The sequence below is a fragment of the Mus caroli genome, unplaced genomic scaffold (assembly GCF_978045245.1).
Source record: "Mus caroli unplaced genomic scaffold, Mus_caroli_1 scaffold_20, whole genome shotgun sequence".
Classification (NCBI taxonomy): domain Eukaryota; kingdom Metazoa; phylum Chordata; class Mammalia; order Rodentia; family Muridae; genus Mus; species Mus caroli.
The window spans coordinates 50520935-50548862 of NW_028227275.1; the positions used below are offsets into that span (position 1 = coordinate 50520935).

Genomic DNA, 27928 nt, shown 5'->3' on the forward strand with positions numbered 1-27928 from the left:
GCTGCAGAAACTGCCAGGGCCTAAAGAAGGAGACAGACTTGCCAGGACTCAAGGTAAGATTTCTGGGAATTCCTTCACAGAGTCTTGACAGAACTTGGACCCTATCAAGAGGGCTCCAAGACCTGGACAAGCTCTGGAAAGGTCTTTTTGGGAGCTGCAGGAATCAGGAGACCCCTATAGACTGTACACTGATGTATGGTGGGAGCTCACAACAACCCAACCTCTGAGACTATTGCTCAGCCATCTGGTAGGCTGCTGAAGAGTCAGAGCATGTTCCTGGAGCTAGCTCTCCATCTGCCTGAGCAGAGTAGTCCCAGGACAGAAGGCTGGACACCCAGGACAGAAAGCTGGATGCCCATGGTGGAAGCAGAGGAATGACCACTGGCTTTTTGGATGACCACTCCCTGAAACCATCTGGTAAACGAGTGGTGGCCAGGTTTGTTTAGGACATCAGCCAAGAATTGGTGGGAAAGAACAACCTCCTTTGTTCCTATCAGGTCCTCTGGAGCCCAGCCCAGGGTTCAGCTGCCTGTGTCAATCACCATGTGTATAACGATATTGCTCTTGAATAACAAGGAACCGTTTATGAAAAAAAAAAAAAGAGGGAAGACAGAGCTAACCCATTTTCCTATGGCATGGAAAAGAGAATAGCATTCAGCATAGTATGAAAGGCAGACAGATCTTCCATCCAAACCATCAGGATCTCAGTTCCAGGCTATAGTAGAATGTCTGCCTTGAAAGCACAGAGCCCTAGGTTTGGCACACACACCTTCAGCTCCACATAAACTAGGCACGGTAGTGCATGACCGTAATCATGGGAGGTGGAGGTAGGAGAATCCTTAGCTATGTAATAAGTTCAAAGACAGCCTGGACTACGTGAGACTCTGTCTCAAAAAGCAAACCTTAGCTTTAGCATTTCCTTATGACTGTGCTCAGGTTAGCTAACCTCTCAGACCCTTGATAGTAATAGTACATGGCCGGAGGTGTTGCTTCATATCAGTAGGGCTGTGAGACATAATCTGCAGTTGTTGCAGTTATTACTATCCATCACCTCCCTGGAGAACTTGGAGTTCTTGAGAGAAGGCAAGGGATGCTTGACACAGGATGTTCTTACAGCAGGTTTGTGTCACCTGACAGGCACAGAATTCTTCTACAGAAGTTAAAACACGGTGGTAACAAGGAGATAAGCCTGGGTTCCAAGCCCACTCCTGAGAGCTGTGTGGGGTGAGTCATTCCCCCTTCAGAACCAATGGTCCCCATGAGGCTTAGTGGAATCACAGGGGATATGGAAATGAGGGAGATATCATGGGGAATTCCTTGGCTGTCAGGTGTCAGACCAACGACAGGCAAGTCTCTTGTTCATTTTTTAATGGGTGCTGAGGATTGAATCCAGGTCCTCTCATGCACTGAGCTCTAGCACCACACAGCATTTCCAGGCCTTTTTAGTTTTATGTCATTTTAATTTTGAGACAACATTTTATTAAGTGGTCCAAGTCATCTTGAAATTGCTCTGTAATATAAATAAGTCTTGAAGTTGCAATCTCCTACCTCAGACTCCTAAGGAGCTTGTATCATGAGCCTGTGCAGCCCCAAATTGACAGGTGTTTTGTTGCTATTGTTTTCTTGTTTATTGTTAGCTTCAAGACAGGGCCTCACAGATCCCAGGTTGGCCTCAATAGCAGAGAATGACCTTGAATTTCTGAATCTGATTTCACCTCCCTAAGCATGGGACTCTAAGCACGTGCTACCACACCCTGTTTATATGATGCTGGGGATAGAACCCAGGATTTCATGCACACAAGGCAAGCATTCTACCCACCAAGCTACATCCACAGTCCTGTCAGGTGTTTTTCTTACAGACAAGAAAAATTGCAAAAGTCTCAGAAACTAGTTTGGTCTTACAAGGAAAATCTGGGTATGTTCTGAATTTTTACCAAGTGATACCTGCATTGCTGACCTAGAGACAACGTTTTAAGATCCACTTGACTTAATATTAGAAATAAAACAGTTTGGAGTCTGAGGGAATGGTAGGGTTCAGAGAGTAGTCTTTCTGTTGCAGACGGCTGCTACTCTTCAACAAAGGCTGAGCTAAGAGTGCTTTCCTGGGCTGGAAGTGAGGGCCCCAAGGAAGGACTTGAGGGCTTGTTGGAAGGACAAGTCTATATCTACATTTCACAGAGCTAGTGCCCTTACACCTGCAGGTCATAAAAGCAGAAATTGTGAAACAGACCTGAAGCTATCTGACCTCTGGACCCTGATGCTGCCTTGCCTGTGGCTTCCTTATCTGGGTGATCAGTAGTGAAAGGTGACAGTCCAGCAGCCAACAGAGTCACATTGATATCAGCCCTTTGGGGTATTTTCCTCACTCTGGCACCTGCTGGCACCATAAAGCACTAGCATGAGTTTACTTGGTATTTGTCATCTAGAGAGGCCAGAAAGCTTTTTGCTTGCATCATGCTAGAATCCACTTCACCTTATTTTGGGTCAAAGCATTTGACGACCTGCCAGCAAGAATCTACAATTTATGTGCCAAAGCGTTAAACACAAGAGGATAGTAACAGGTGATGTTTTTTTTTTCCTCATCTGAATGGAAAATATTTCTACATATGTCCTTAATGTGCTAAGGAGACTGGCTGCCTCCTCCCAGGCATCCTTCCTCATCAACATAGGGAAAATAAGACATCCTCCAAATCTATCTAAGTAGGGACCACAGTCACATTATTCTCTTCCAGAGGCCTCAGACTCCTAAGATGGAAATGAGAGGTCATTCTCGGACTTCTCAGTACTCTAGCAATAGCAGCTGAAATATAGATGAACAGAAGCCAGCACTGTGTTCACATGGTTCAATTCCCAGCACCCAGATGGCAGCTCACAACCATCTGTAACTCCTGTTCCAGGGAATCTGATGCCCTAGACTCTTCAGACACTAGGCACACACATGGTTCATAGACATAAATGAAGGCAAAACACCCATACACATAAAAAATTAAATTAAATAAATTTTCAGATACCTGGTCTTTCAAGAAGTCCCAGCTCGGGCAGTGGTGGCTCACACCTTTAATCCCAGTACTTGGGAGGCAGAGGCAGGCAGATTTCTGAGTTCGAGGCCAGCCTGGTCTACAGAGTGAGTTCTAGGATGGCCAGAGCTATACAGAGAAACCCTGTCTTGAAAAAAAAAAAAAAACCTCACAGTCTGATTGGGGCTGGTGAGATGGCTCAGTGGGTAAGAGCACCTGACTGCTCTTCCGAAGGTCAGGAGTTCAAATCCCAGCAACCACATGGTGGCTCACAACCATCCGTAACAAGATCTGACTCCCTCTTCTGGAGTGTCTGAAGACAGCTACAGTGTACTTACATATAATAAATAAATAAATCTAAAAAAAAAAAAAAAAAAAAAAAAAAAAAAAAAAGAAGTCCCAGCTCATTTGAATATGGACCCCAAGGAAACAGAGACTCTTTTTTTTAATTAGATATTTTCTTCATTTAAATTTCAAATGTATCCAGGGATCCATCCCATAATCAGCTTCTAAACGCGGACACCATTGCATACACTAGCAAGATTTTGCTGAAAGGACCCAAATATAGCTGTCTCTTGTGAGACTTGCAGGGGCCTAGCAAACACAGGAGTGGATGCTCACAATCAGCTATTGGATGTATCACAGGGCTCCCAATGGAGAAGCTAGAGAAAGTACCCAAGGAGCTAAAGGGATCTGCAACCCTATAGTTGGAACAACATTATGAACTAACCAGTACCCCAGAGCTCTTGTCTCTAGCTGCATATGTATCGAAAGATGGCCTAGTCGGCCATCACTGGAAAGAGAGGCCCATTGGACTTGCAAACTTTATATGCCCCAATATAGGGGAATGCCAGGGCCAAAAGATTGGGAATGGGTGGGTAGGGAAGTGGGGGGCGCTATGGGGGAGTTTTGGGATAGCATTGGAAATGTAATTGAGGAAAATATGTAATAAAAAATATTAAAAATTAAAAAAAAATAAATAAATAAATTTCAAATGTTATCCCGAAAGTCCCTATTCCCTCCCACCACCCTGCTCCCCAACCCACCCATTCCTGCTTCCTGGCCCTGGCATTCCCCTGTACTGTGGCATATAATCTTCGAAAGACCAAGGGCCTCTCTTCTGACTAGGCCATCTTCTGCTACATATGCAGCTAGAGACACGAGCCTTCGGGGTACTGGTTAGTTCAAATTGTTGTCCCTCCTATAGGGTTGTAGACCCCTTCAGCTCCTTGGATACTTTCTCTAGCTCCTCCATTGGGGAACCTGTGTTCCATCCAATAGATGACTGTGAGCACCCACTTCTGTATTTGCCAGGCACTGGCATAGCCTCACAAGAGACAGCTATATCAGGGTCCTTTCAGCAAAATCTTGCTAGTGTATGCAATGGTGTCAGCATTTGGAAGCTGATTATGGGATGGATCCCCAGATATGGCAGTCTCTAAATGATCCATCCTTTCATCACAGCTCCAAACTTTGTCTCTGTAACTCCTCCCATGGGTGTTTTGTTCCCAATTCTAAGAAGGGGCAAAGTGTCCACACTTTGGTCTTCCTTCTTCTTGAGTTTCATGTGTCTTGCAAATTGTATCTTGGGTATTCTAAGTTTCTGGGCTAATATCCACTTATCAGTGAGTACATATCACGTGAGTTCTTTTGTGATTGGGTTACCTCACTCAGAATGATATCCTCCAGATCCATCCATTTGCCTAAGAACTTCATAAATTTATTGTTTTTAATAGCTGAGTAGTACTCTGTTGTGTAAATCTACCACAGTTTCTGTATCCATTCCTGGAAACAAAGACTCTTAGCTTACATAATAGGCTTGCATTTTAGTGAAGACAATGACAGACATAAGGAGTAAGAAGGACTGTTGGGTTTTCAGTGGAAATTGTATCTTGTGTGTTTTGTAGCAGCTGTGCATCATGAGCAATCAAGAGAATGTGTCTGCTGTCACCGTCCCTGGTAATGTCCAAGTTATGCAGCCTACATATGCTGTGGTCTCTGGAAGCCATGAGCAGCCTTTGGGAAAGACCACCACCTACCCAGCCTCAGCAACAATGCTCCAGTATAACCCAGGGAGTGCAAACTTCCAGAACCCACACATCATGATCCAGAATCCCGCTGGAACAACAGGCCTGCAGGCTGGGCCCACTGGACTACAGTATCCAGCAGGAATGGCTGGCGTGCAGGCTCCACCAGGAGTAATCCAATACTCACCAGAAGTAACAAGTGTCCAGATCCTGCCGGGAGACCCTCAGAATCCCCTGAACACTGTCCCTGGGCCAACACAGACCTCAAGCCTTCCCCAATGGAACATGTCCTTTATGACCTTTCCTGAATTTAATCCCAAGAAATTCATAAATGAAGAGGTCAGAACATTAGGGGTGAGTGTGGCATCATCTCTCCAGTTTCTTAAGTCCATTCCTTCATGGACTTTGTAAGTCTGTGCCTTCGATGGGGTCAGAGGGCAAAGGAGGTCACAGCTTCTAAAGGCTATGGCTAGGATAACCCCACAAATGGCAATCCCTCCCTGCATTCCTCAGCTCCCCAGTTCATTCCATGTGTTTTGAGGGAGGCTATAATATTGACCAGCCATCCCTTTCCTAACTATCAGAGGCAATTTCACTTTTAGAAAAACCATTGACCCAGGCAAGTGGCCAGGGCTTCCTAGAACCTCAGTCACTGCCTCTCATAAGATCTAGTAAGCTCCTCTACATCCTAATGCCTCTGAGGTTGCTGATCCTCTTCCACCAAGGATATTCCTGCCTCTTTTCAGAAACCTCTAATTTCACTTGGCACCCTGAAAAGCTCAACTCCATCCTAATTTTTGAGGCAGAAACAAGACTGGTTCTATGCTCTGCTAGATGCCAGCCAACTCCTCATAAAATGACTGGCTGGAAGGATGATTGGATCATAACAAGTTCTTCATCTCAGTGCAGTCCTTCACTCAGCATGGAGCACACTCCATGAGGAGATAGCAATAACCAGGACACAGTTCTCAAAAACCTGGTGGGGTGGGTATTTACTTCATGGCGGCTATTGTAACTGTACCTTCTGACAATTATCATGAGACACATACACAGTTTTGGTGCTCAAAGAGTGCAAAAGGCCCCGCCTCCTTTGAGAGGTTGCAACCCTCCTAGAGGATAAGGGAAGGGTCAGGAAGGAAACAGACTCATCAAAACCCTACCACAGTAGAGATATGTCTAGCTTATGCCCTACAAGGCTTCACATGTCAGAAGGTTTGTCTCCAGTAGGTAATGATGAGAGGTGCCAAAGAGCCTTTAAGAGGTAGGGCTTAGCTTGAGGTATTTAGGTCACTGGGTTCAGAAGAGATTTGTGTAGTCCTTGTGGAACCTCTTAATAGTTCTCACAGGAGCAGGACTGGCCTCCCTCAACCCCTCTGGCTTTCAGTCTCACAGTGTAATCTCTCCCTCTTGCATGTTCTCCCACAATGATACAATTTACAGCACAACAGCAAAACCAGGAGAGCCCCCATCAGAGCTAGCCTGAACTGACAGTCCCAAAACTATGAGCCAAATAGACTTTCTTTTTCTTATCCAAATTGCCCACTATTTGGTATTTCATCATTGTATCTGTACGTGGGCTAATACATGCCCCAACCCCTCACTTCTTTTCTATATTTTTATCCCAAATTTATCAGAGCCACTGCTTAAAGTGTGTAAAACTGTATCAGTGATCCAAATGCTGATCCCAAGCGCCAGGAAGGCTATAACTGTATGTGTGAAGGTAAACAATGATTATGTTGCATAGACATTGTAATCCTGTAATACTGGTGACATGACTATGAATTCTGGTGGCTGATGATTTACAAGCATTTGGAGACCCACGTTCAAAAAGAGAACTGCTCTGAATAATCTTACCCTTTTCATTACTCAAGCCACCCATTGGAACACACATCTGGAACAGACCCCACTCAGAGATGTTGGTCTAGTCTAGATGTTGACCTAGGTGAACCCCAATCCCATTCATACCTCAAGTGGCTCTGGAGCACAGCCAAGGTGACAAAGAGCAGCTCAGCAGCCCACAGCCCCACTTGCTCTCTCACCAGATTTCTCTCTGCTCTCCCCACAGGCCATCCAGATCCTCATTGGTCTATTTCATATCTTCTCTGCAGTCAACCCTCAACTCTACAACCCTCAACCCTTCGAGACTTCTTATTTGCTGGGGCCCTCGGGGTACCTGATCTGGGGAGGCCTGTCTGTGAGTACAAGGCTGTGTGGCCTCCTTTCTAAGTCATCAGAGGGGAACTGGGGAGGAGAAGAGGTGAGAAGACTCTTGGACCCCACTCCCAGGCATAGAACCCTTATAGCTTAGAAGTCTGCGGGTGCTGCTGAGGGCTGGGGGACTCACCTATACTCCTGCCTTGACAACACTGCCTCCTGACTATAAGGAGCTTTTGGGTACAAATATTCTGGTAATGATAATTACCAGAGCTTTTAGGGTCAGAGCCTGGACTATTCAGCACTCATAAGCCAAGCTCTGCTACCCACCCTTAATAGGCCTACTGAAGAGATGATCCATAGCAAAGAAGATAAGAAAGATTATCTATGCACTGTGACCACAGTGAGAAGAGGAACAAATAAAGAACCCAAAGACACCTCCCCAAAATCCTCCTTAGGGGTTTAGGTTTAAGTAGAGGTTAAGGAGTACACATAACTACCCAGTCATGGCCATGGTGTGGTCCTATCCATAGCTGGTCATGGTGTGCTCCTATCCATAGCTGGCCCATCACTGCCTCAACTCCAGTCTGTCCAGCAAAGTGAGCTGACAAGCTAGCAGAGCTATGTGAAATCTCCTAGGACATAAGTTCTTCTTAACTGGCACCAAGCCTCAGCCTTTCTCTTCCTCCAGCATAGGATGCCCAGAATAATTGTAATCCCTTGATGCACATTACTGTAATATCGTAATATATGTAAGCTGAAGTCCATGGAGTTTCACGTTATACACAGTGTCTACCTCCCAATCATGAAAGCAACTGCAAACTTTTCAGGAATTAATTAATTAATTAATTAAGCAAGTTGCCCAGCCATTCGGTGATAGGAAATTGGCTATTACAGGTAAACAGCCCTGATCAAGGCCTTCCCCTCTATGATACCTCACCAGCAGGCAGCAAGCTTTGCCAGCACAGCAGTGTGTATATGAAAGCTGGGGGAATATGAGAAACAAGGTTCTTTCAGAAGGACAGAGACTATCTCTTGAGGGGCTTAACTTGGAAGTTAGGGTGCAGGTCACTCAGGCCCATATGAAACTTCTGTTAGGTCAGTGACTCTGTACCTGGAAAACTTGAATGAAATTTACAGGTAATAAAGGATGAGTTTAAGAGGGGTTTTGTTATAGAAAAATAAAATAAAATCAGAAAGAAATCAGAACCTTCAAGCCTGGGTAGCCAGAAAAGGTAAGAGGTACTTCCAACAACAGGAAAAGCTCACCTAGGGACATTTCATACGGCAGAAACTGGGTGAAGACTGAGCTCGTGCCTAAGAGATTGGTTAATCTTCTAGCCTTATTGGGAGGCAGGCTAATTGGGATCTTCAGATATTTTTCTGACACAGCCAGGCAGCTGTGTCACATGAGTGAGGATTCGCAAAAACTACATCTCCTGAGCTACTTACAAAACTTGCACACTGCTCCACTAATAAGTTTCTTCTCCCTCTACCAATTGGCACCTGAACATTGATCTTCTAGCTGGTGAAATAACAGTGCCTTCTTATTAATTCTAGTGACTTTCAGATCTATTAGAATTTCTGTGTAGACTCTTATATCATCTATTAAAAAGACACTATTATACCATATATAGCTTTATTTCATTCTCTTCTCCTAAGTTCTTAGATTTCAGCTAAGTTTTAGGTTTCAGTCCCCCAAACTCAATGATCTAGGGAAACTTATTATTTTGCGGTTTCAGATCATCCTGTTCAAAGCTCCTTTCTGACTGTACAAAAGCAGTACACTTAGCCATTTAGAAGTGTTTTATCTCGGTGGTTCTTGTAAGAAAGAAATACAGGACTAAGGATATGGCTCAGGAATCAAGTATTCACCCAGCATGTACAAGGACCTGGGTTCTATCCTCAGTAGTACACAATAAAGTATAGCAACTATTGTTACTACAATGAGATGAGATGAAAATAGATTTAACAGTACAGAAAGATCAACTGTGTGAAAACAGGGGCCTTGTTAGGACTATCAGGCTGGTCTAGGAACACAGCAAGATGAATTAGTAGCACATATGAAACAAGAGCCCTGATGTCCTCTCTCCCAACTTCAGTACTATAACCACCCTGCCCCTAACCTCCTAGGACAAGATCATAGTCAAGAATAGGACAGTGTCAGCAGTGAGTTTGGACAATGGTATGGCCCACAATGCACTTGAAGATACCTAGTCAGATAGTTGTGATAATGAATGACTTAGAGCAGTGGTTCTCAACCTGTCATGACCCCTTTCAGAGTGAATGACCTTTTCATGGGGGTCACCTAAGACCATCAAAAAACTCTAGGTTGTACAATCTACATATAACACACCTTGAGCTTTATAGATATTTACATCATAGTTCATAACATAGCAAAATTACAGTTATAAAATACCAATAAAATAATTTTATGATTGGGGGAGGGTCCCCACAAAATGAGGAAGTGTATTAAAGGGTCACGGCATTATGAAGGTTGAAAGTCACTGACTTAGGGTATCCTGTATGGCATAAGGTAGAATACCACTTAAAGTTTGGGACAGTGATAGTGTTAAGAGAAAGCACACAGATTTACATGTCTGAGAAACAAAATGTTTGAAATTTAATGACATGTTCTTTTTTTTTTTTCCTATGTCTATGTAGTTTATCATCTCTGGATCCTTGTCAGTCTTGGCTGAAAAGAATGCCAACAGTTGCGTGGTAAGTCATTATGCTATTTCTTTGATGACCTATGAGTCTTAGATTATGCTTTTTCCTACACTTGGGCAAGGAGATCTCACAGTAACCCTGCAGTCTGACACTAGGCTCAGGACGTTTACACACTGCATTTCACCTGATCCTCACAACTCTATGATGTTTTGTTCTCTCATGTTGTAGAGGAGAAACTGAGGCAGAGTATTTTAGGGTAGAGAACCAAGGACCATTCAATACAACCAAAGTCCAAGTTGAGAGTCTGCATTAAGCCAGATGGTGACTGCCTGGAAACACTTCTCACAGAGCAGCCTCCAGTGCATTTTACAGGGAGCCTTTAAAGACAAAGAACACAGATAACTACATCTTTGTTGGCAGTTGCAAGGGGAAGTACAGCAAGCAAGCAGTTTAACAGAAGCCAAAACATGCAGTTAGCTGGGCATTTGATCTTGAGTTTCTAGAACAGGGTTGGATGTTTTCACATAGGATTTTTCCCAGCAGGCATAGAAAATGGGGTGCGATTAGGGAGTCCATTTCAGATTAAACCACAGATCCCTCCAGCTGAGACACGATGGTTTGTCCTGTCATGTTTCCCACTAGTCTTAGTGAATGAGTTAAATTGCAACTCATCCTGCTGTAAAGAGGTGTAGTTGCCCCTGAGGACCATTGATTTGACTGAATTAATCATTTGTTTTACATAACTGCCCATGCAATTTTAAGTGCAGGGCCCCACTGCTAATTCAATCTGTTTTACAACCCCAATTTTTACAACAAAAACTTCCTTGTCCTTGGCAACTAGGGAGCCCAGCCACAGAGTATGTATAGAATTGTAAATTCTATATTTCTATCTCAGAAGATAAACCTCCACATCTTTTCATTTTCTGATACAATCAAATACTTAAAGTGGGCATCAATAAGCTATGGTCAAGAAGGAATATGGGTTTCTGATCTGTAGTTGCTCTATCACCTTCCTGTATCTATCTTCCTCCTTAGTTCCCAGGTCCTGGCCTGAAAGCAGTGGGAGTTGTACCATGGCCTTCCACTCATACCAAACACAAGACTCAAGAGAACATAAAGCCAGGGATAATGAAACCTTAATTTTAATTCTGCCCTTAGTCTGAAAATAGTCCATTTGGCATCATTATCAGAGGCTTCTGCTTTCTTAATCTGCATGTGGTAGATCCATGGCATAATAATGCCAGCTACCTTCACAGCCACAAAAATGGAGGGAATCACAGTGTAGGGTCTTTTCCAAGTTGTTTTCAGACCGTTTAGCTCTCTGCTTGGCCCAGATAGTATCACTGGGCTTGAACAGGGGGAAACTGAGGTTGGACTCGGAGGTCAGCTGGATCTCTCTGATTGTCCAATGAAGAACCTTTATGGAAGCCTAGAGGGCCTGTAGTGACTTAAGAAAAAAATGGTTAGAGAGTTCTGCCAACTGTTGGTCTCTGAACTGGGGAGGAGTGGAGGAGAGGAGGTTTCCTCCAAACATAAACCCATAGAGGACAAATCCCTCCCTATATTCAGTGCAATGGGCCCAAAGCAAAGCTAAAGAAGAAGGTCTGAGTAACTTGATCTGAGCAACTCAGAAAGTTTTTGAACCTCAGATGAGGATGAAGGTCTGTTACCAGAGTCCTGCCAGTTGTTTGAGGAGAGTGATCTTTGCTCTATGTCTTCCACCAATTTATACATTTGAACTGTCCTTTTTTATTATTTTCATCCTCTATTACCTCTTGTTTGTACTATGGAGTCTCGGGCAACACTGGATCAAAGTATATCACCAGAAATCACCAGAACATCAATAGAATCCACTGGTCTTAGGGTCATTTGTCTAGAAGCCAGGCCAGTGGTCTCATTGCCCCTTACCTTAATGGAGTCATTGTATTAATGTCCATGGGAGTGAAGCAACTAAGCTATATAGCCTCTAGGAGGGCCAAGATCTTTTTTCTTTGTTTTTAATGTCCTTTCCTCAGTGGTGAGAAGTCCTCTTTCTCTATAGATCTTATGTGGACATGCGTGGTAGCAAAAGTATTGTAACTACCTCTGTATGTAGTGGTGGACTCTCCTTTTCCCCATCTGAGAGCCTAGGTCATATCAGTCAATTCTGGTATCTGGGCTGAGTTATCTGTCTTGGGCCAAAATCATTCTAGTTAAAGTAATTACTACAACCCCCATGTCCCTAGTTTCATCTTTAATTAAGCTACTCCCATCTGTGTAGAGCACTGCATCAGGATCTTTCAGGAGGATGTCACCTCAAGACAGTCATGAATGAACACCTACTGGTCATCATCAGGAAAGAAATACATTGCTGGCAATGGATTTCTCAAGCCAGACTCAAGAGTAGTCCAATAGTAGTACTTGGTACTGGTTCACATAGGCATTATCGAGAGTTCTGGTGTTCCTTGGAGGAGAGCCTCAACTGTGTGGAGTGCTGTGGGGTGCCTGACCAGAGTTAACATTTTTTTAACTAGACTAGCAGTCACCACCATAGCTTTTAGGCAGATGGTCCATCCTGAGACTGCAGAGTTCAATTTCAATCGTTTGGACAGGTATGTTACAAGGAATTTTCATGGCCACAAAGTTTGTGTTAAAACCCCTTTTTAAATGCCTTTTGTTTCATAGACCAATAGATAAAAAGGGTTGGACACATCTGGAAGTGCTAGGGTTAGAGCCAAAGTCTGGGCTGTTTTTAAAACCTCAAATGCCTGTTATTCAGTCTCAGCCCAGATTAGAGGCTTAGTACCCCATTCTGTGCTGGTGTTTGGAGGCCTTGCAATTTCTGCAAACCCTGGTATACAGAGGCAGCAATATGTAGGCACACCTAGGAACATTCAAACCTGTCTCTTAGTCTTTGGAGCTGGGATATGAAGTATGACAACAGTCCTACTCTGAGACAGGTTCCTTTTGCCTCTCCTTAGATAATAACCAAGATAAGTAGCCTCTGATGTACAAAATTTGAGCTTTCTTAGACAACACTTTGTAGCCTAATGTCTGTCTTGCAGCAGACTCTCAGTGGCCTTTTTACAATAATTTTTAGGAAGAGGTCATCTACATATTGTAAAAATACGTCCCAGGAAGCCTCTCTCAGAAAGGCAGAAGATCAGATGAGATAATCTCATCAAACAGGGTTGGAGAATTTTTTAAAGTGTTGGGCAGCCTGTTTCGAGTAAGCTTCCCACTGTAACCTCCATCTGGGTCTGTCTGTTGAAAGGCAAAGGTAATTGACTCACCTCTACCAATGGGAGGCTAAAGAATGCCTAAAGACAGTGAACCCCTGTTTCCCTAGAAGAATCAGTCTCATGAGTGTGTTTGGGTTTGTAACTATGGGGTAAATGGTCTTGATTCTCCGATCACTTTCCTTAGATCTTGAATAAATCTATAATCAGAGGTCCCGGGTTTCTTCACAGGCAGGAGAGGTATATGCCAGGGTGACTGGCAGGGTACCAGGATGCCTGTCTCTCTAAGCCAGTTGATATGGACTGAAATTTCCCTTTTGTTTACGGGATCATTGTTTAATCTGGACAGGAGTAGTTGAACTGGTTGATTAAATGAGTATAGGGACTTAATGTTGGGAGGTTGGTTTCTGCCCATACCCCTGGGAATCTTTGTTGTAAATCTGAGAGATAGTCTAAAGTTATCTTCTGACTGGGAACAGGACTTTCAGCTAGGAGTCATTCTTCTGACAAAGGGCAAGAAACCAAAATTTGCTGGGTATCTCTAAGTCTGTATCTCTCCATCAGAGAAGGTGACAGTGGCTTTTAGTTTACGCAAAAGGTCTAGTCTTCCATTTGGCTCTCTGTTGTTAACCATTTCTTGATTTATCTCCAGCAACTGAGACCTACTTATACCTTTTCAAATTTTTTTCTAATATCTGAGAATAACTAGATGATAAAGGCAATCTTTTTTTTATCAGATGCCTTTGATCTTTCTTAGAAGGGCCTAGTGAAATTTGATTAAACTCTATTTGGTCAATGTTGGACAGAATGGAAAATCTGCTCTATCTGGGCTGCATTGTCTGGCAGCAATCCTCCCACTTATCCCAGAGGCAGTTTTTCTGTTTTTTTCAGAGAATCATGGGTTTTGAGTTTTCCAATTATATGGCTCACTGATTGAAAAGGAACATAAATCATGAAAGAGGAGGAAGTAAAATTTTCTCTTTTCCCACCAGACTCAGCCCAGGGAAACGTTTTCCCTTCTGTGAGGCTACTTAGAGCAGGTAGGGGAGGTACCAGAAGGAGCTGACAGCATAGGGAACTATTTCTCTCTCCCTGTGTGCATTCTGCTTAGATGGCAGGGACCTCTGGCTGAGAGGGAGTCAAACAATGAAACAAGAGAGAACTTCAGAAGTGAGACAAGTGGAGGTTTAGTGGGGCAAGTGAAGGTTTAGTGGTTTGGGGGTTTCACTGAGCAACCTGGCAGAGCCAAAAAGATTTGGGTCCCTAACAAAGAGGGTACAGGTCTTGAAGCAGGGGGCATCTCACATCAGATAAAGCCACTGGTCAATACAGGAAAACAGAACTGACAGAAACACAGAGAATCACGTAGTGAAGACAACCAGGGATGTCCACTACACATTCATAAACCTGGCCAGACTAGAGGAATCCAGTGATGTCTCACACGGGTTCTAGATATTGTATCAGCAGCCAGCTCCAGCCTTTTCTTTCTGTCCTAACTAGAAGGTCCCTTAACCAGAGTTACCTCCTGGGATGACAGACTAGATGTCTCTTATTGAAGGAAATTTAGGGGTATCAGAGGGGTCTAGACCATTGCAGATCTCTCCTGAAGCCCTAGAATATCTCAGACTACTCACCCATAGGAGGAAGTCTTTGGCTGCTGTGGTCCACAATCTGTACTGAGACCTGGAGTTGATCAAACTAGTGAGGGTCTTGTAAGGATCTCACTGTGGCCTCCATATGTTGCCAGGTAGAGACCCAAAGACCACTCAGCACAACCAAAGTACAAGTTAAGAGTCTGCATTAAGTCAGCAGGCAACTGCCTGGAAAGAAATACTTCTTACAGAGCAGCCTCCAGTGCATTTTACAGGGAGGTTTCAAAGAATAAGAACACAGAAAACTACATCCTAGTTGGCAGTTGCAGAGGAAGTAGAACAAGCAAGCAGTTTAACAGAAGCCGAAACAAAGTTATCTGTACATTTTTACCCATTGGGTGTGCTGTTCCCAAAGGACTTTTCATGGTGGGCATAGAAAAGGTGGTGTCAGTTTCAGATTAAAGTTGACTCCAATTGAGACAAGATGTCACAAGAGAAAGGTCAGGCGTTGCCTCAAATCACACGGTAATGTGACAAAGCTGGAATTTGAGCCCAGAATTCTCGGGTTCCAAGGCTACACTATAACCTGTTGTGTTTGCTACTGATGCATAATGAATCATGTCTCAAAACAAACAAGCAAGAAGCTCTTAGCAGTTTGGAAAAGTCATGAAAATGTATTGTGCAATAACCTGAGGGTGCTCTGCATTAAACAGAAAGCCAAACCTAGGCTAGATAAAAAGGAGCGTGTATTTCAAACAGTAAGGTTTGTGCTGAAACCTATGAGGCCTCAGCTTAAACAGAGCTGGTGCCAGGTCCTCCTTCCCCTGACTTCCACATGGTTTCTGTCTCTTAAGGAAAGTGGTAAATTCAGGGCCAGTTATTCACTAAAGCATTTCCCAATTCCTAATCCCTGGTCTGCAAAGCAAATTTCTGCTACCCAGGTCTGCCTTATAAAAGGATCACCCCCTCAACTCCCCAACATGAACTAAGCTTGTATGTTCCAACAAGATTCACCAAACACTGCCCACAACCTCAGCATCGCCCAATGCCCTGGGAGACCTCTCTCCAGACTCCATCTTCTTCAGATATCTGACTTTTTTTCAGTTTGTTTTGTTTGGGGTTGGGGGGGTTTTTTGTTTTCTTTTGTTGGGGGGAGTTGGGTTTTTGTTGTTGTTTTGTTTGTTTTTGTTTTGTGTTTGTTTGTTTGTTTGTTTGTTTGTTTTTGAGACAGGGTTTCTCTGTGCAGTCCTGGATGTCCTGGAACTCAGAATTCACTCTGAAGACCAGGCTACCTCAGAGATCTGCCTCCCTCTGACCTCCCAGTTGTGGGATTAAAAGCATGACCTGCCCAGCTTGGATGTCTGAAGTCTAGTTGAAGTCTCTCCTTCAATTTCTTTTTTTTTTAATTAGGTATTTTCCTCAATTACATTTCCAATGCTATCCAAAAAGTCCCCAATACACTCCCCCACCAGTCCCCCACCCACCCACCCCCACCCCTTGGCCCTGGCATTCCCCTGTACTGGGGCATATAAAGTTGGCAAGTCCAATGGGCCTCTCTTTCCAGTGATGGCCGACTAGGCCATCTTTTGATACAAATGCAGCTAGAGTCAAGAGCTCTGGGGTACTGATTAGTTCATAATAATGTTCCACCTATGGGTTTGCAGTTCCCTTTAGCTCCTTGGATACTTTCTCTAGCTCCTCCATTGGGGGCCCTGTGATCCATCCAATAGCTGACTGTGAGCATCCACTTCTGTGTTTGCTAGGCCCCGGCATTGTCTCACAAGAGACAGCTATATCTGGGTCTTTTCAGCAAAATCTTGCTAGTGTATGTAATGGTGTCAGCGTTTGGAAGCTGATTATGGGATGGATCCCTGGATATGGCAGTCTTTAGATGGTCCATCCTTTCTTCACAGCTCCAAACTTTATCTCTGTAACTCTCTCCATGGGTGTTTTGTTCCCAATTCCAAGAAGGGGCACAGTGTCCACACTTTGGTCTTCGTTCTTCTTGAGTTTCATGCGTTTAACAAATTGTATCTTATATCTTGGGTATCCTAACATTTTGGGCTAATATCCACTTATCAGTGAGTACATATTGTGTGAGTTCCTTAGTGAATATGTTACCTCACTCAGGATGATGCCCTCCAGATCCATCCATTTGCCTAGAAATTTCATAAATTCATTCCTTTTAATAGCTGAGTAGTACTCCATTGTGTAAATGTACCACATTTTCTGTATCCATTCCTCTGTTGAGGGGCATCTGGGTTCTTTCCAGCTTCTGGCTATTATAAATAAGGCTGCTATGAACATAGTGGAGCATGTGTCCTTCTTACCGGTTGGAACATCTTCTGGATATATGCCCAGGAGAGGTATTGCTGGATCCTCTGGTAGTATTATGTCCAATTTTCTGAGGAACCGCCAAACTGATTTCCAGAGTGGTTGTACCAGCTTGCAATCCCACCAACAATGAAGGAGTGTTCCTCTTTCTCCACATCCTCGCCAGCATCTGCTGTCACCTGAATTTTTGATCTTAGCCATTCTGACTGGTGTGAGGTGGAATCTCAGGGTTGTTTTGAGTTGCATTTCCCTGATGATTAAGGATGTTGAACATTTTTTCAGGTGCTTCTCTGCCATTCGGTATTCCTCAGGTGAGAATTCTTTGTTCAGTTCTGAGCCCCATTTTTTAACGGGGTTATTTGATTTTCTGGAGTCCACCTTCTTGAATTCTTTATATATATTGGATATTAGTCCCCTATCTGATTTAGGATAGGTAAAGATCCTTTCCCAATCTGTTGGTGGTCTTTTTGTCTTATTGACGGTGTCTTTTGCCTTGCAGAAGCTTTGCAACTTTATGAGGTCCCATTTATCAATTCTCGATCTTACAGCACAAGCCTTTGCTGTTCTATTCAGGAATTTTTCCCCTGTACCCATATCTTCAAGGCTTTTCCCTACTTTCTCCTCTATAAGTTTCAGTGTCCTTGGTTTTAAGTGGAGTTCCTTAATCCACTTAGATTTGACCTTAGTACAAGGAGATAGGAATGGATCAATTCCCATTCTTCTACATGATAACCGCCAGTTGTGCCAGCACCATTTGTTGAAAATGCTGTCTTTTTTCCACTGGATGGTTTTTGCTCCCTTGTCAAAGATCAAGTGACCATAGGTAAGTGGGTTGATCTCAGGGTCTTCAATTCTGTTCCATTGGTCTACTTGTCTGTCGTTATACCAGTACCATGCAGTTTTTCTCACAATTGCTCTGTAGTACAGCTTTAGGTCAGGCATGGTGATTCCACCAGAGGTTCTTTTATCCTTGAGAAGAGTTTTTGCTATCCTAGGTTTTTTGTTGTTCCAGATGAATTTGCAGATTGCCCTTTCTAATTCGTTGAAGAATTGAGTTGGAATTTTGATGGGGATTGCATTGAATCTGTAGATTTCTTTTGGCAAGATAGCCATTTTTATTATATTGATCCTGCCAATCCATGAGCATGGGAGGTCTTTCCATCTTCTGAGATCTTCTTTAATTTCTTTCTTCAGGGACTTGAAGTTCTTGTCATACAGATCTTTCACTTCCTTAGTTAGAGTCACGCCAAGGTATTTTATATTGTTTGTGACTATTGAGAAGGGTGTTGTTTCCCTAATTTCCTTCTCTGCCTGTTTATCCTTTGTGTACAGAAAGGCCACTGATTTGTTTGAGTTAATTTTATATCCAGCTACTTCACTGAAGCTATTTATCAGGCTTAGGAGTTCTCTGGTGGAATTTTTAGGGTCACTTATGTATACTATCATATCATCTTCAAAAAGCGATATTTTGACTTCTTCCTTTCCAATTTGTATCCCCTTGATCTCCTTTTGTTGTCTAATTGCTCTGGCTAGGACTTCAAGTACAATGTTGAATAGGTAGGGAGAGAGTGGGCAGCCTTGTCTAGTCCCTGATTTTAGTGGGATTTCTTCCAGCTTCTCACCATTTACTTTGATTTTGGCTACTGGTTTGCTGTATATTGCTTTTATCATGGTTAGGTATGGGCCTTGAATTCCTGATCTTTCCAAGACTTTTATCATGAATGGGTGTTGGATTTTGTCAAATGCTTTTTCAGCATCTAACGAGATGATCATGTGGTTTTTGTCTTTGAGTTTGTTTATATAATGGATTACATTGATGGATTTTCATATATTGAACCATCCTTGCATCCCTGGGATGAAACCTACTTGGTCAGGATGGATGATTGTTTTGATGTGTTCTTGAATTCGGTTAGCGAGAACTTTATTGAGGATTTTTGCATCAATATTCATAAGGGAAATTGGTCTGAAGTTCTCTATCTTTGTTGGGTCTTTATGTGGTTTAGGTATCAGAGTAATTGTGGCTTCATAGAATGAGTTTGGTAGAGTACCTTCTGATTCTATTTTGTGGAATAGTTTGTGAAGAACTGGGATTAGATCTTCTTTGAAGGTTTGATAGAACTCTGCACTAAACCCATCTGGTCCTGGGCTTTTTTTTGGTTGGGAGACTATTAATGACTGCTTCTATTTCTTTAGGGGATATGGGACTGTTTAGATCATTAACCTGATCTTGATTTAACTTTGGTACCTGGTATCTGTCTAGAAACTTGTCCATTTCATCCAGGTTCTCCAGTTTTGTTGAGTATAGCCTTTTGTAGAAGGATCTGATGGTGTTTTGGATTTCTGCAGGATCTGTTGTTATGTCTCCCTTTTCATTTCTGATTTTGTTATTTAAAGCACTTTCCCTATGCCCTCTAGTGAGTCTGGCTAAGGGTTTATCTATCTTGTTGATTTTCTCAAAGAACCAGCTCCTCAATTGGTTGATTCTTTGAATTGTTCTTCTTGTTTCCACTTGGTTGATTTCACCCGAGTTTGATTATTTCTTGCCGTCTACTCCTCTTGGGTGAATTTGCTTCCTTTCGTTCTAGAGCTTTTAAGTCGGTTGTCAAGCTGCTAATGTGTGCTCTCTCTAGTTTCTTTTTGGAGGCACTCAGAGCTATGAGTTTTCCTCTTAGAAATGCTTTCAATGTGTCCCATAAGTTTGGGTATGTTGTGGCTTCATTTTCATTAAACTCCAGAAAGTCCTTAATTTCTTTCTTTATTCCTTCCTTGACCAAGGTATCATTGAGAAGAGTGTTGTTTAGTTTCCACGTGTGTGTTGGCTTTCTATTATTTATTTTGTTATTGAAGATCAGTCTTAGTCCATGGTGATCTGATAGGGTGCATGGGACAATTTCAATATTTTTGTATATGTTGAGGCTTGTTTTGTGACCAATTATGTGGTCAGTTTTGGAGAAGGTACCATGAGGTGCTGAGAAGAAGGTATATCCTTTTGTTTTAGGATAAAATGTTCTGTAGATATCTGTCAGATCCATTTGTTTCATAACCTCTGTTAGTTTCACTGTGTCCCTGTTTAGTTTCTGCTTCCATGATCTGTCCATTGGTGAAAGTGGTGTGTTGAAGTCTCCCACTATTATTGTGTGAGGTGCAATGTGTGGTTTGAGCTTTACTAAAGTATCTTTAATGAATGAGGCTGCCCTTGTATTTGGAGCATAGATATTCAGAATTGATAGTTCCTCTTGGAGGATTTTACCTTTGATGAGAATGAAGTGCCCTTCCTTGTCTTTTTTGATGACTTTGGGTTGGAAGTCAATCTTATCAGATATTATAATGGCTACTCCAGCTTGTTTCTTCCTACCATTTGCTTGGAAAATTGTTTTCCAGCCTTTCATTCTGAGGTAGTGTCTATCTTTTTCTCTGAGATGAGTTTCCTGTAAGCAGCAAAATGTTGGGTCCTGTTTCTGTAGCCAGTCTGTTAGTCTATGTCTTTTTATTGGGGAGTTGAGTCCATTGATATTAAGAGATATTAGGGAGAAGTAATTGTTGCTTCCTTTTATTTTTGTTGTTAGAGTTGGTGTTCTGTTTTTGTGGCTGTCTTCTTTTAGGTTTGTTGAGAGATTACCTTCTTGCTTTTTCTAGGACGTGGTTTCCGTCCTTGTATTGGTTTTTTTCTGTTATTATCCTTTGAAGGGCTGGATTCGTGGAAAGATAATGTGTGAATTTGGTTTTGTCGTGGAATACTTTGGTTTCTCCATCTATGGTAATTGAGAGTTTGGCTGGGTATAGTAGCCTGGGCTGGAAATTGTGTTCTCTTAGTTTCTGTATAACATCTGTCCAGGCCCTTCTGGCTTTCATAGTCTCTGGTGAAAAATCCGGTGTAATTCTGATAGGCTTGCCTTTATATGTTACTTGACCTTTTTCCCTTACTGCTTTTAGTATTCTATCTTTATTTAGTGCATTTGTTGTTCTGATTATTATGTGTCAGAAGGAATTTCTTTTCTGGTCCAGTCTATTTGGAGTTCTGTAAGCTTCTTGTATGTTCATGGGCATCTCTTTCTTTAGGTTTGGGAAGTTTTCTTCTATGATTTTGTTGAAGATATTTGCTGGTCCTTTGAGTTGAAAATCTTCATTCTCATCTACTCCTATTATCCGTAGGTTTGGTCTTCTCATTTTGTCCTGGATTTCCTGGATGTTTTGAGTTAGGATCTTTTTGGATTTTGTATTTTCTTTGATTGTCGTGCCAATGTTCTCTATGGAGTCTTCTGCACCTGAGATTCTCTCTTCCATCTCTTGTATTCTGTTGCTGATGCTTGCATCTATGGTTCCAGATTTCTTTCCTAGGGTTTCTATCTCCAGCGTTGCCTCAATTTGGGTCTTCTTCATTGTCTCTACTTCCCTTTTTAGGTCTTGGATGGTTTTATTCAATTCCATCACCTGTTTGGTCTGGTTTTCCTGCAATTCTTTTAGGGATTTTTGTGCTTCCTCTTTAATGTCTTCTACCTGTTTAGCAGTGTTCTCCTGCAATTCTTTAAGGGATATTTGTGCTTCCTCTTTAATGTCTTCTACCTGTTTAGCAGTGTTCTCCTGCAATTCTTTAAGGGATTTTTGTGCATCCTCTTTAATGTCTTCTACCTGTTTAGCAGTGTTCTCCTGTATTTCTTTAAGTGTGTTATTAAAGTCCTTCTTGATGTCCTCTACCATCATCATGAGATATGCTTTTAGATCCGGGTCTAGCTTCTCCGGTGTGTTGGGGTGCCCTGGACTGGGCGAAGTGGGAGTGCTGGGTTCTGATGATGGTGAGTGGTCTTGGTTTCTGTTAGTAAGATTATTACGTTTACTTTTCGCCATCTGGTAATCTCTGGGGTTAATTGTTATCGTTGTCACTGTTTAAAGATTGGAGCAGACGCTGTGTTCCACTCACCAGAAGTCTTAAGATCCTGTGGCGGGTGTCGTGGGTAGCTGGCGGGTGTCAGCCGACCCCGCGCCCCAGCCACCCCGGCGCTGGTCAGACAGGAAGAGGCCTGTGGCCCCACTCAGGCCGGCTTTCTGCTTTCCTAACTAATGCAGTCTCAGGTCCCTCGCGATTGGATTGGAGCAGAAGCTGTGTTCCACCCACCAGAAGTCCCAAGATCCTGTGGCGTGTGTCGTGGGTAGCTAGCGGGTGTCAGCCAACCCTGCGCCCTAGCTACCCTGGTGCTGGTCAGACCAGAAGAGGCTTGTGGCCCTACTCAGGCCGGTTTTCTGCCTCCCCAACCAAAGCAGTCTCAGGTCCCTCGAGATTGGATTGGAGCAGAAGGTGTGTTCCACCCACCAGAAGTCCCAAGATCCTGTGGCGGGTGTTGTGGGCAGCTGGCGGGTGTCAGCCGACCCTGCGCCCTAGCTACCCCGTTGCTGGTCAGACCGGAAGAGGCTTGTGGCCCTACTCAGGCAGGCTTTCTGCTTCCCTAACTAATGCAGTCTCAGGTCTCACGCGCAATTGGATTGGAGCAGTAGCTGTGTTCCACTCACCAGAAGTCTTACGATCCTGTGGCGGGTGTTGTGGGTAGCTGGCGAGTGTCAGCCGACCCTGCGCCCTAGCTACTCCGGTGCTGGTCAGACCGGAAGAGGCTTGTGGCCCTACCTCTCCTTCAATTTCTGTGTCTGGCCATTGCCCCAGAATCAGCCCAAATGTGACATATATTTATTTATATATATATATAGTATATGTATATATATATATAATTTTCTTCCCCGAAACCCCACTAAGGAAGCAGCTTGAGTAGAGCTAGGCTGTAAACAATTAAAGGTTCTTGGCATCTCACCGTGGCAAAGCCAAGCCTTCACATTTGAAAATCTACCCCAGCTAAACTTGCCAAGCCAAGCTCCAGACCCTTTCACCCTCAGAGTCCCTGTCTCTCTCAGTGTCTCTTCTCAGAATGAGCTGCTTCTTTCTTCTGCAGAGCAGGCCAGCTTCCTCACCTCGCCTCCACACCAGTCTCCCTTGGCTGCTTAGCCAGCTGTCAATACTCTCCCAATGTGTGGTTCTTGCCCTAAGGGGATTGACAAAATGATCATCTCACTGCCTTCAGGATAAACAGGTTTCTGCTCCAAACCAGCCTGACCCTCTCCTTGCTGCCCTGTTCTTCTTTTTATCCTCTACTTCTTGAGTCTTCCCAAATGCTGACCCTTGACCTTTGCTCACCATTCCTCTCTCTTTATGTCTTTATATTTAGGTGAACAGCAGCATTGGCATGAATGTTGTCAGTTCCATCTTCTCCTTGACTGGTATCATCATTATCATCGTAGAGTTGTCTATTTCCCCCTATAGGATTACTCCTCTGATGGTAAGCATTATAATGGACCAGTCCCAATGCTTCTTCAGGACCAGAAGAGCTTACACAATGGTTAGCCCTGGCTGTCCTGGAACTCACTCTGTAGACCAGGCTGACCTCAAACTCAGAAATCTGTCTGCCTCTGCCTTCCAAGTGCTGGGATTAAAGGTGTGCGCCACCACTGCCTGGCTATACTGTCCGGTTTCTTGAGCATGAAGGAATTGCAGCAGAATTCCATCCTAATATGATCCATAAAATACATAACATCCATCAAAACCCTGCAACTGCTAAAAACAGCCACAATGTTTCTACACCACTGTGAGGACTCTACGAAAGAGGGAAATAGTCTAGGAGGGGTAGGGATATAGCTACTTGTCTCAAGCTGCAACCTGATCCCCCTTCAGGACTAATGAAGTAGACTAAGGAAGCCTGGCAGAGCAGAGACCCATCTACAGAGGTGAGGAAAATCCTCAAAGAGAGAGCTTCCCTGTAGACCCCAGAAGAAGCCGAATCCAGTTGACAGAATTTGGCCTTGGTAGGACATGGCAGGAAACCAGGCAAGGTTTTTGACCTCTGGAGTCCAGCCCTAGGCAACAGGATAAACTGATTAAAAAGGTAAACTGTGATTTATGAGGAATTAAGATTGATCTTATCAATTAGTCTGAACATTGGCTGTTTGACAATAGGCACCTCTGTCACCAAAGAGTGTATATACTAGTGTCAGGCAGAACAAAAGCTTAGGGTTCCAGTTGGTCTGATGATAAACCCTGGAGTCCCATCCTCTGCTGAAGAGGAAAACTGGAGAGGAAGTACTCCTAAACCCTGCCTCTGCAATGCACTATGGACAGGGCCACAGCCCAGTGCACACCAAGCTCAGTCCTGTCCTCAAAGCTCTAATTCAGACAAAACCATAGGGATCATGCAAGCTAAGACAGCCAAGAGCCAGGCAGAGTTGACAGTTCTGACCTCACTGGTACATCTCCCAACTGACAGTAAGGACCCCTGGCCCCCCATGTAGGTTCATGGTCAGAGTACCTGTTGGGGTCCATCACAGTTAGGGATTGTCTCAGAAGCAAACAAGTAGTTCTTGTGGAGAAAGGAAGTAAGTAAGACCTCGGAGCAAGGAATTTTACACACACAGCTACAGGTCATCAGTGAAAGACTGATACCCCAGAGGATTGTTTGAGCTTCCGGCTTTGTGGTACAAAAAGCAAAGTGGGCTCTGGAGGCCATAAAAGTCCACAATAAAGAAATACATTGGCTGACAGGTTGGGGTATACTGAATGTATATGGCAAAGTTACCAACAGCATCAACACCAATACACCACACACAGAGGCCGTCTCTCTAGTCTTCCAGATGAGGCATGTGGCAGTTGCTTTAGAATGGCTACATGTGTGGACTGTCATCCAGTCAACCCTGAAGACTCAAATGCTCCCATTTCCTCTCTGCCTATAGAGTTCTATGAAGGCAGCCGCTGGTGGTCTCCTCCCCTTCGCCCTCCTTGAATTCATCCTCACCTGCATAGCCTCACATTTTGGATGCCAGGCTGTCTGCTGCGCCCATTTTGAGGTGAGTGTTGGGCTTGATTCCAGAAATCAGAGTCTGCTCTGGGAAGGCTTCACAAGGAGTGACCAGAGCTTGAGGGGAGACAGGACTGAGAGGATGTATCAGATAAGCTTTGCTGAATAACAAACTACTGCCAAGCCAAGTACCTTAAAGCAGCAAGCATCTGCTTCAACAGTCCTCACCTAGGGGGTTACATGTCAGATATCCTGCATAGCAGATATTTACATTATGATTCTTAGCAGTAGCAAAATTACAGTTATAAAGTAGCCACAAAAATAATTTTATGCTTGTGGTCACTACAACATGAGGAACTGTATTTAAAGGGCCACAGCCTTGGGAAGGTCGAGAACCGCTGATTGACTTGGTTCTTGGTTCTGTATATCATCCATTTGTACTGTGATACATGACTACCTCTTCAGCTGGCATCATCACTCTTTGGTGGAATCACTCTTTCTGCAGCCAGCTGCCAGATGGACTTCAGGAAAGCTGGTACCCGGGTCTCTTAGTGGGATGGTTCATTTCTGCTCCTGTGATGTCTCATCCTCCAGTATGCCAGCTTGAGTTTCTTCATAAGGCACCTGAATTCCCAGGAAAAACATGTAATCCCTCACAGGCAAGCACTCTAGCCCTTGCTTGTGCCCTACTTGATTATGGCCTATGGCCACAGTCACTCACATGGCCACACTTAGTACCTGTGAGCAGAGGACTAGTGCCAGTTAGAAGGAGAAAAGCTACAGAGTTACCTAAGAGGCATGAGTAGGAGGATTTGTAGATTTCTTTTCCAAATGAGTTACTAACACTTCCAAAAGAATCAAACCACGTTTATCTCCATCCCAGGATCCCCACACATTCCATCCAATTCCATCACCATACTTGATGTCCAGGATCCAGTTTTGGATTAGGAATCTGCTTGACACTGCAACCTAGAAACTAAAATGTAGACAAGAAGCTTGGTTGGCCTACAGGAAACCCTGGGTTTGATCTCCAGCCCTGCTTAGACCAGGCCTGGTGGTGCATGCTTATAATCCCAGAGCTTGGGAGGTAGTTCTGAAGAATCAGAAATTCAAGGTCATCCTTGGCTACTTAGCAAGTTTGAGGCCAACCTGGACAACATGAGACTCTATCTCAAAACAATTACAATAATAATTTTTAAAATTCTATTAATATACCCAACAGAGTCTAGTGAGACAAGAACCAGATAACTCAAATCCACTCTCCCATTCAATAGAGAAAGAGGCTCAGGACAAATTTTAAATCCTATGGAGAAGTCATATATGTATGAGATACAGCTCTTCTAAAGGACCCAGGTTCAATTCCCAGCACCCATCTGGCAGTTCTGTAAACTGTAAACAACTCCAGTTCCAGGGGATCTGATGCCCTCTTCTGCCCTCTACAAATACATGGTCTATAACCATACATGCAGACAAAACACCCCTATGCACAAAATAAATATTTTTAATGAAATCCTATGGAGCAATATTATCCACATGGTAGCAAAGAGCACTCCTTGGATAGGAATCAGTTCAGCTTTGAAGAAAGATCTGCCATTGCTTTCTACTGCTTCCTAGATGTGTCTCCCTAATCCACTGTTCTCTGGGGTCTTGATCTGTAGTCTCTTGGCTCTATCGGTAACATTTTTGCTTTCTCAAAAGAAAGAGCCCCCCCCCCGTCCATCTTAAGAAAGATGTACAATTCTCTAAGCATTTTTTCTACTTTAAGCAACGTCAGCTCATATTTAGTGCTCCTTTTGCTAATACAAGTTCCTCAAAAGTATCTGGGGATGTTTTATGTACCAGATTATGGATGTTGCAACTTGACAAGAGCCTCAACTTTAGTTGTGTTCTAGAGAGACCTCTCTCTACCATCTACCAAAGCCTATTTTGAGGTCTGACTTCTCTGGGACCAAGTCCATAAGAAAAGCCTTTTAGAAGCTTTTCAGTATAGCCAAGGGCCTCATGAAAGACTGGGAACATGGCTCAGTCAGTAAAGTGCTGGCTGTGTGAGTGCAAGAACTTGAGTTCAGATACCCAGCACTCACATCAAAAGGCAGGTCTGAAGCATGTGTCTGCAAGCCCAGAACTGGGGATCAGGGAAGACAGGGCCAAGATGGGTAGATGGAGTTCACTGGCCAGCCAATCTAGCCAATCAGTAAGCTCCAGGTTCACTGAGAGACCCTGTCTCAAAAACTAAAGTGGAGAGCAGCTGAGGAAGCACACAGTGACATCTCTGGCCTCCATACACTTGTGTGCACACATTCACACATATTCCCACGCACTGTGCACACATACATAAGCACACACAGTCTTACTTAGCACGGAGTTGATTAGACACAATCCTTTCTATGTGTTTTAACTCTAATTTAACATTTGTTGTTAGGCCTAAAATTTACTTTGAATGTTATTTATCCATTGGTAACTTCAGAAATACAACCCCAAGATGTAATGGCTCACACTACAGGCTTTAGCTTATGATCCTCTAGGTCTTGCAGACAGTTCTGATTTGCTAGGATTGCCAAGTCTACAGTTGTTTGCTGAGATACCTAGTGTTGGGTGGTCTTGGATAAATGCACACATGTCTGGCAGTAGGTAAACTGGCTGTGGACAGAAAAAACCTGGGCTACTTATCTCATTTATCAGGTCAGACTGTTTTCTGTACCAATGAGAAAGATCAAACTGCAGTAGGCAAAATCTTCACAGGTTGCTGCTTAGATCCTCATTACTGTTGTCTCCTTAGCCAAAGAAGGTCATGTGACCAAGCCCAGCATCCACGAGAGAAAGTCTACCCAAGGCATGGAAAGAGGAAGGGGAAGAAGTTACAGCGTTTTTTAAAGTTCACTACCAAGGATACTGATGGGCTTCCTGTCCTTTGTCTTTCAGAACATGACAATGTTCCCAACCATATTTGGTGGCAACACAGTCAACACAACCACTGGACCTGGCAACACCACCATCCCAAACAGTGCCACCAGCATCCCAGACCAGACCACCCTCCCCAGTAATGTTCCCCTTGAACAAGTATACCAAGATGTAGCCCAGAAATAG

The 27928-nt window shown here is 43.5% G+C and overlaps 1 protein-coding gene across 1 annotated transcript; it reads left to right on the forward strand.

The window, feature by feature from the left end:
* On the forward strand, positions 1–27928 carry Ms4a18 (membrane spanning 4-domains A18). Its single transcript, XM_021152617.2, has 7 exons — positions 1–53; positions 4925–5398; positions 7110–7238; positions 9863–9919; positions 23222–23332; positions 24777–24890; positions 27764–27928. Exons 2-7 carry the CDS (start codon positions 4937–4939, stop codon positions 27926–27928), a joined length of 1038 nt encoding a protein of 345 aa, XP_021008276.1. The 5' UTR covers positions 1–53; positions 4925–4936.

What these genes read in the sequence shown, in the direction of transcription:
- Ms4a18 (XM_021152617.2), top strand. Translation starts at nt 4,937, where the DNA reads ATGAGCAATCAAGAGAATGTGTCTGCTGTCACCGTCCCTGGTAATGTC. An exon ending in AAGAGGTCAGAACATTAGGG is followed by an intron (nt 5,399 to 7,109) that starts GTGAGTGTGGCA and finishes CTCTCCCCACAG; the next exon opens with GCCATCCAGATCCTCATTGG. An exon ending in ATAGGATTACTCCTCTGATG is followed by an intron (nt 23,333 to 24,776) that starts GTAAGCATTATA and finishes CTCTGCCTATAG; the next exon opens with AGTTCTATGAAGGCAGCCGC.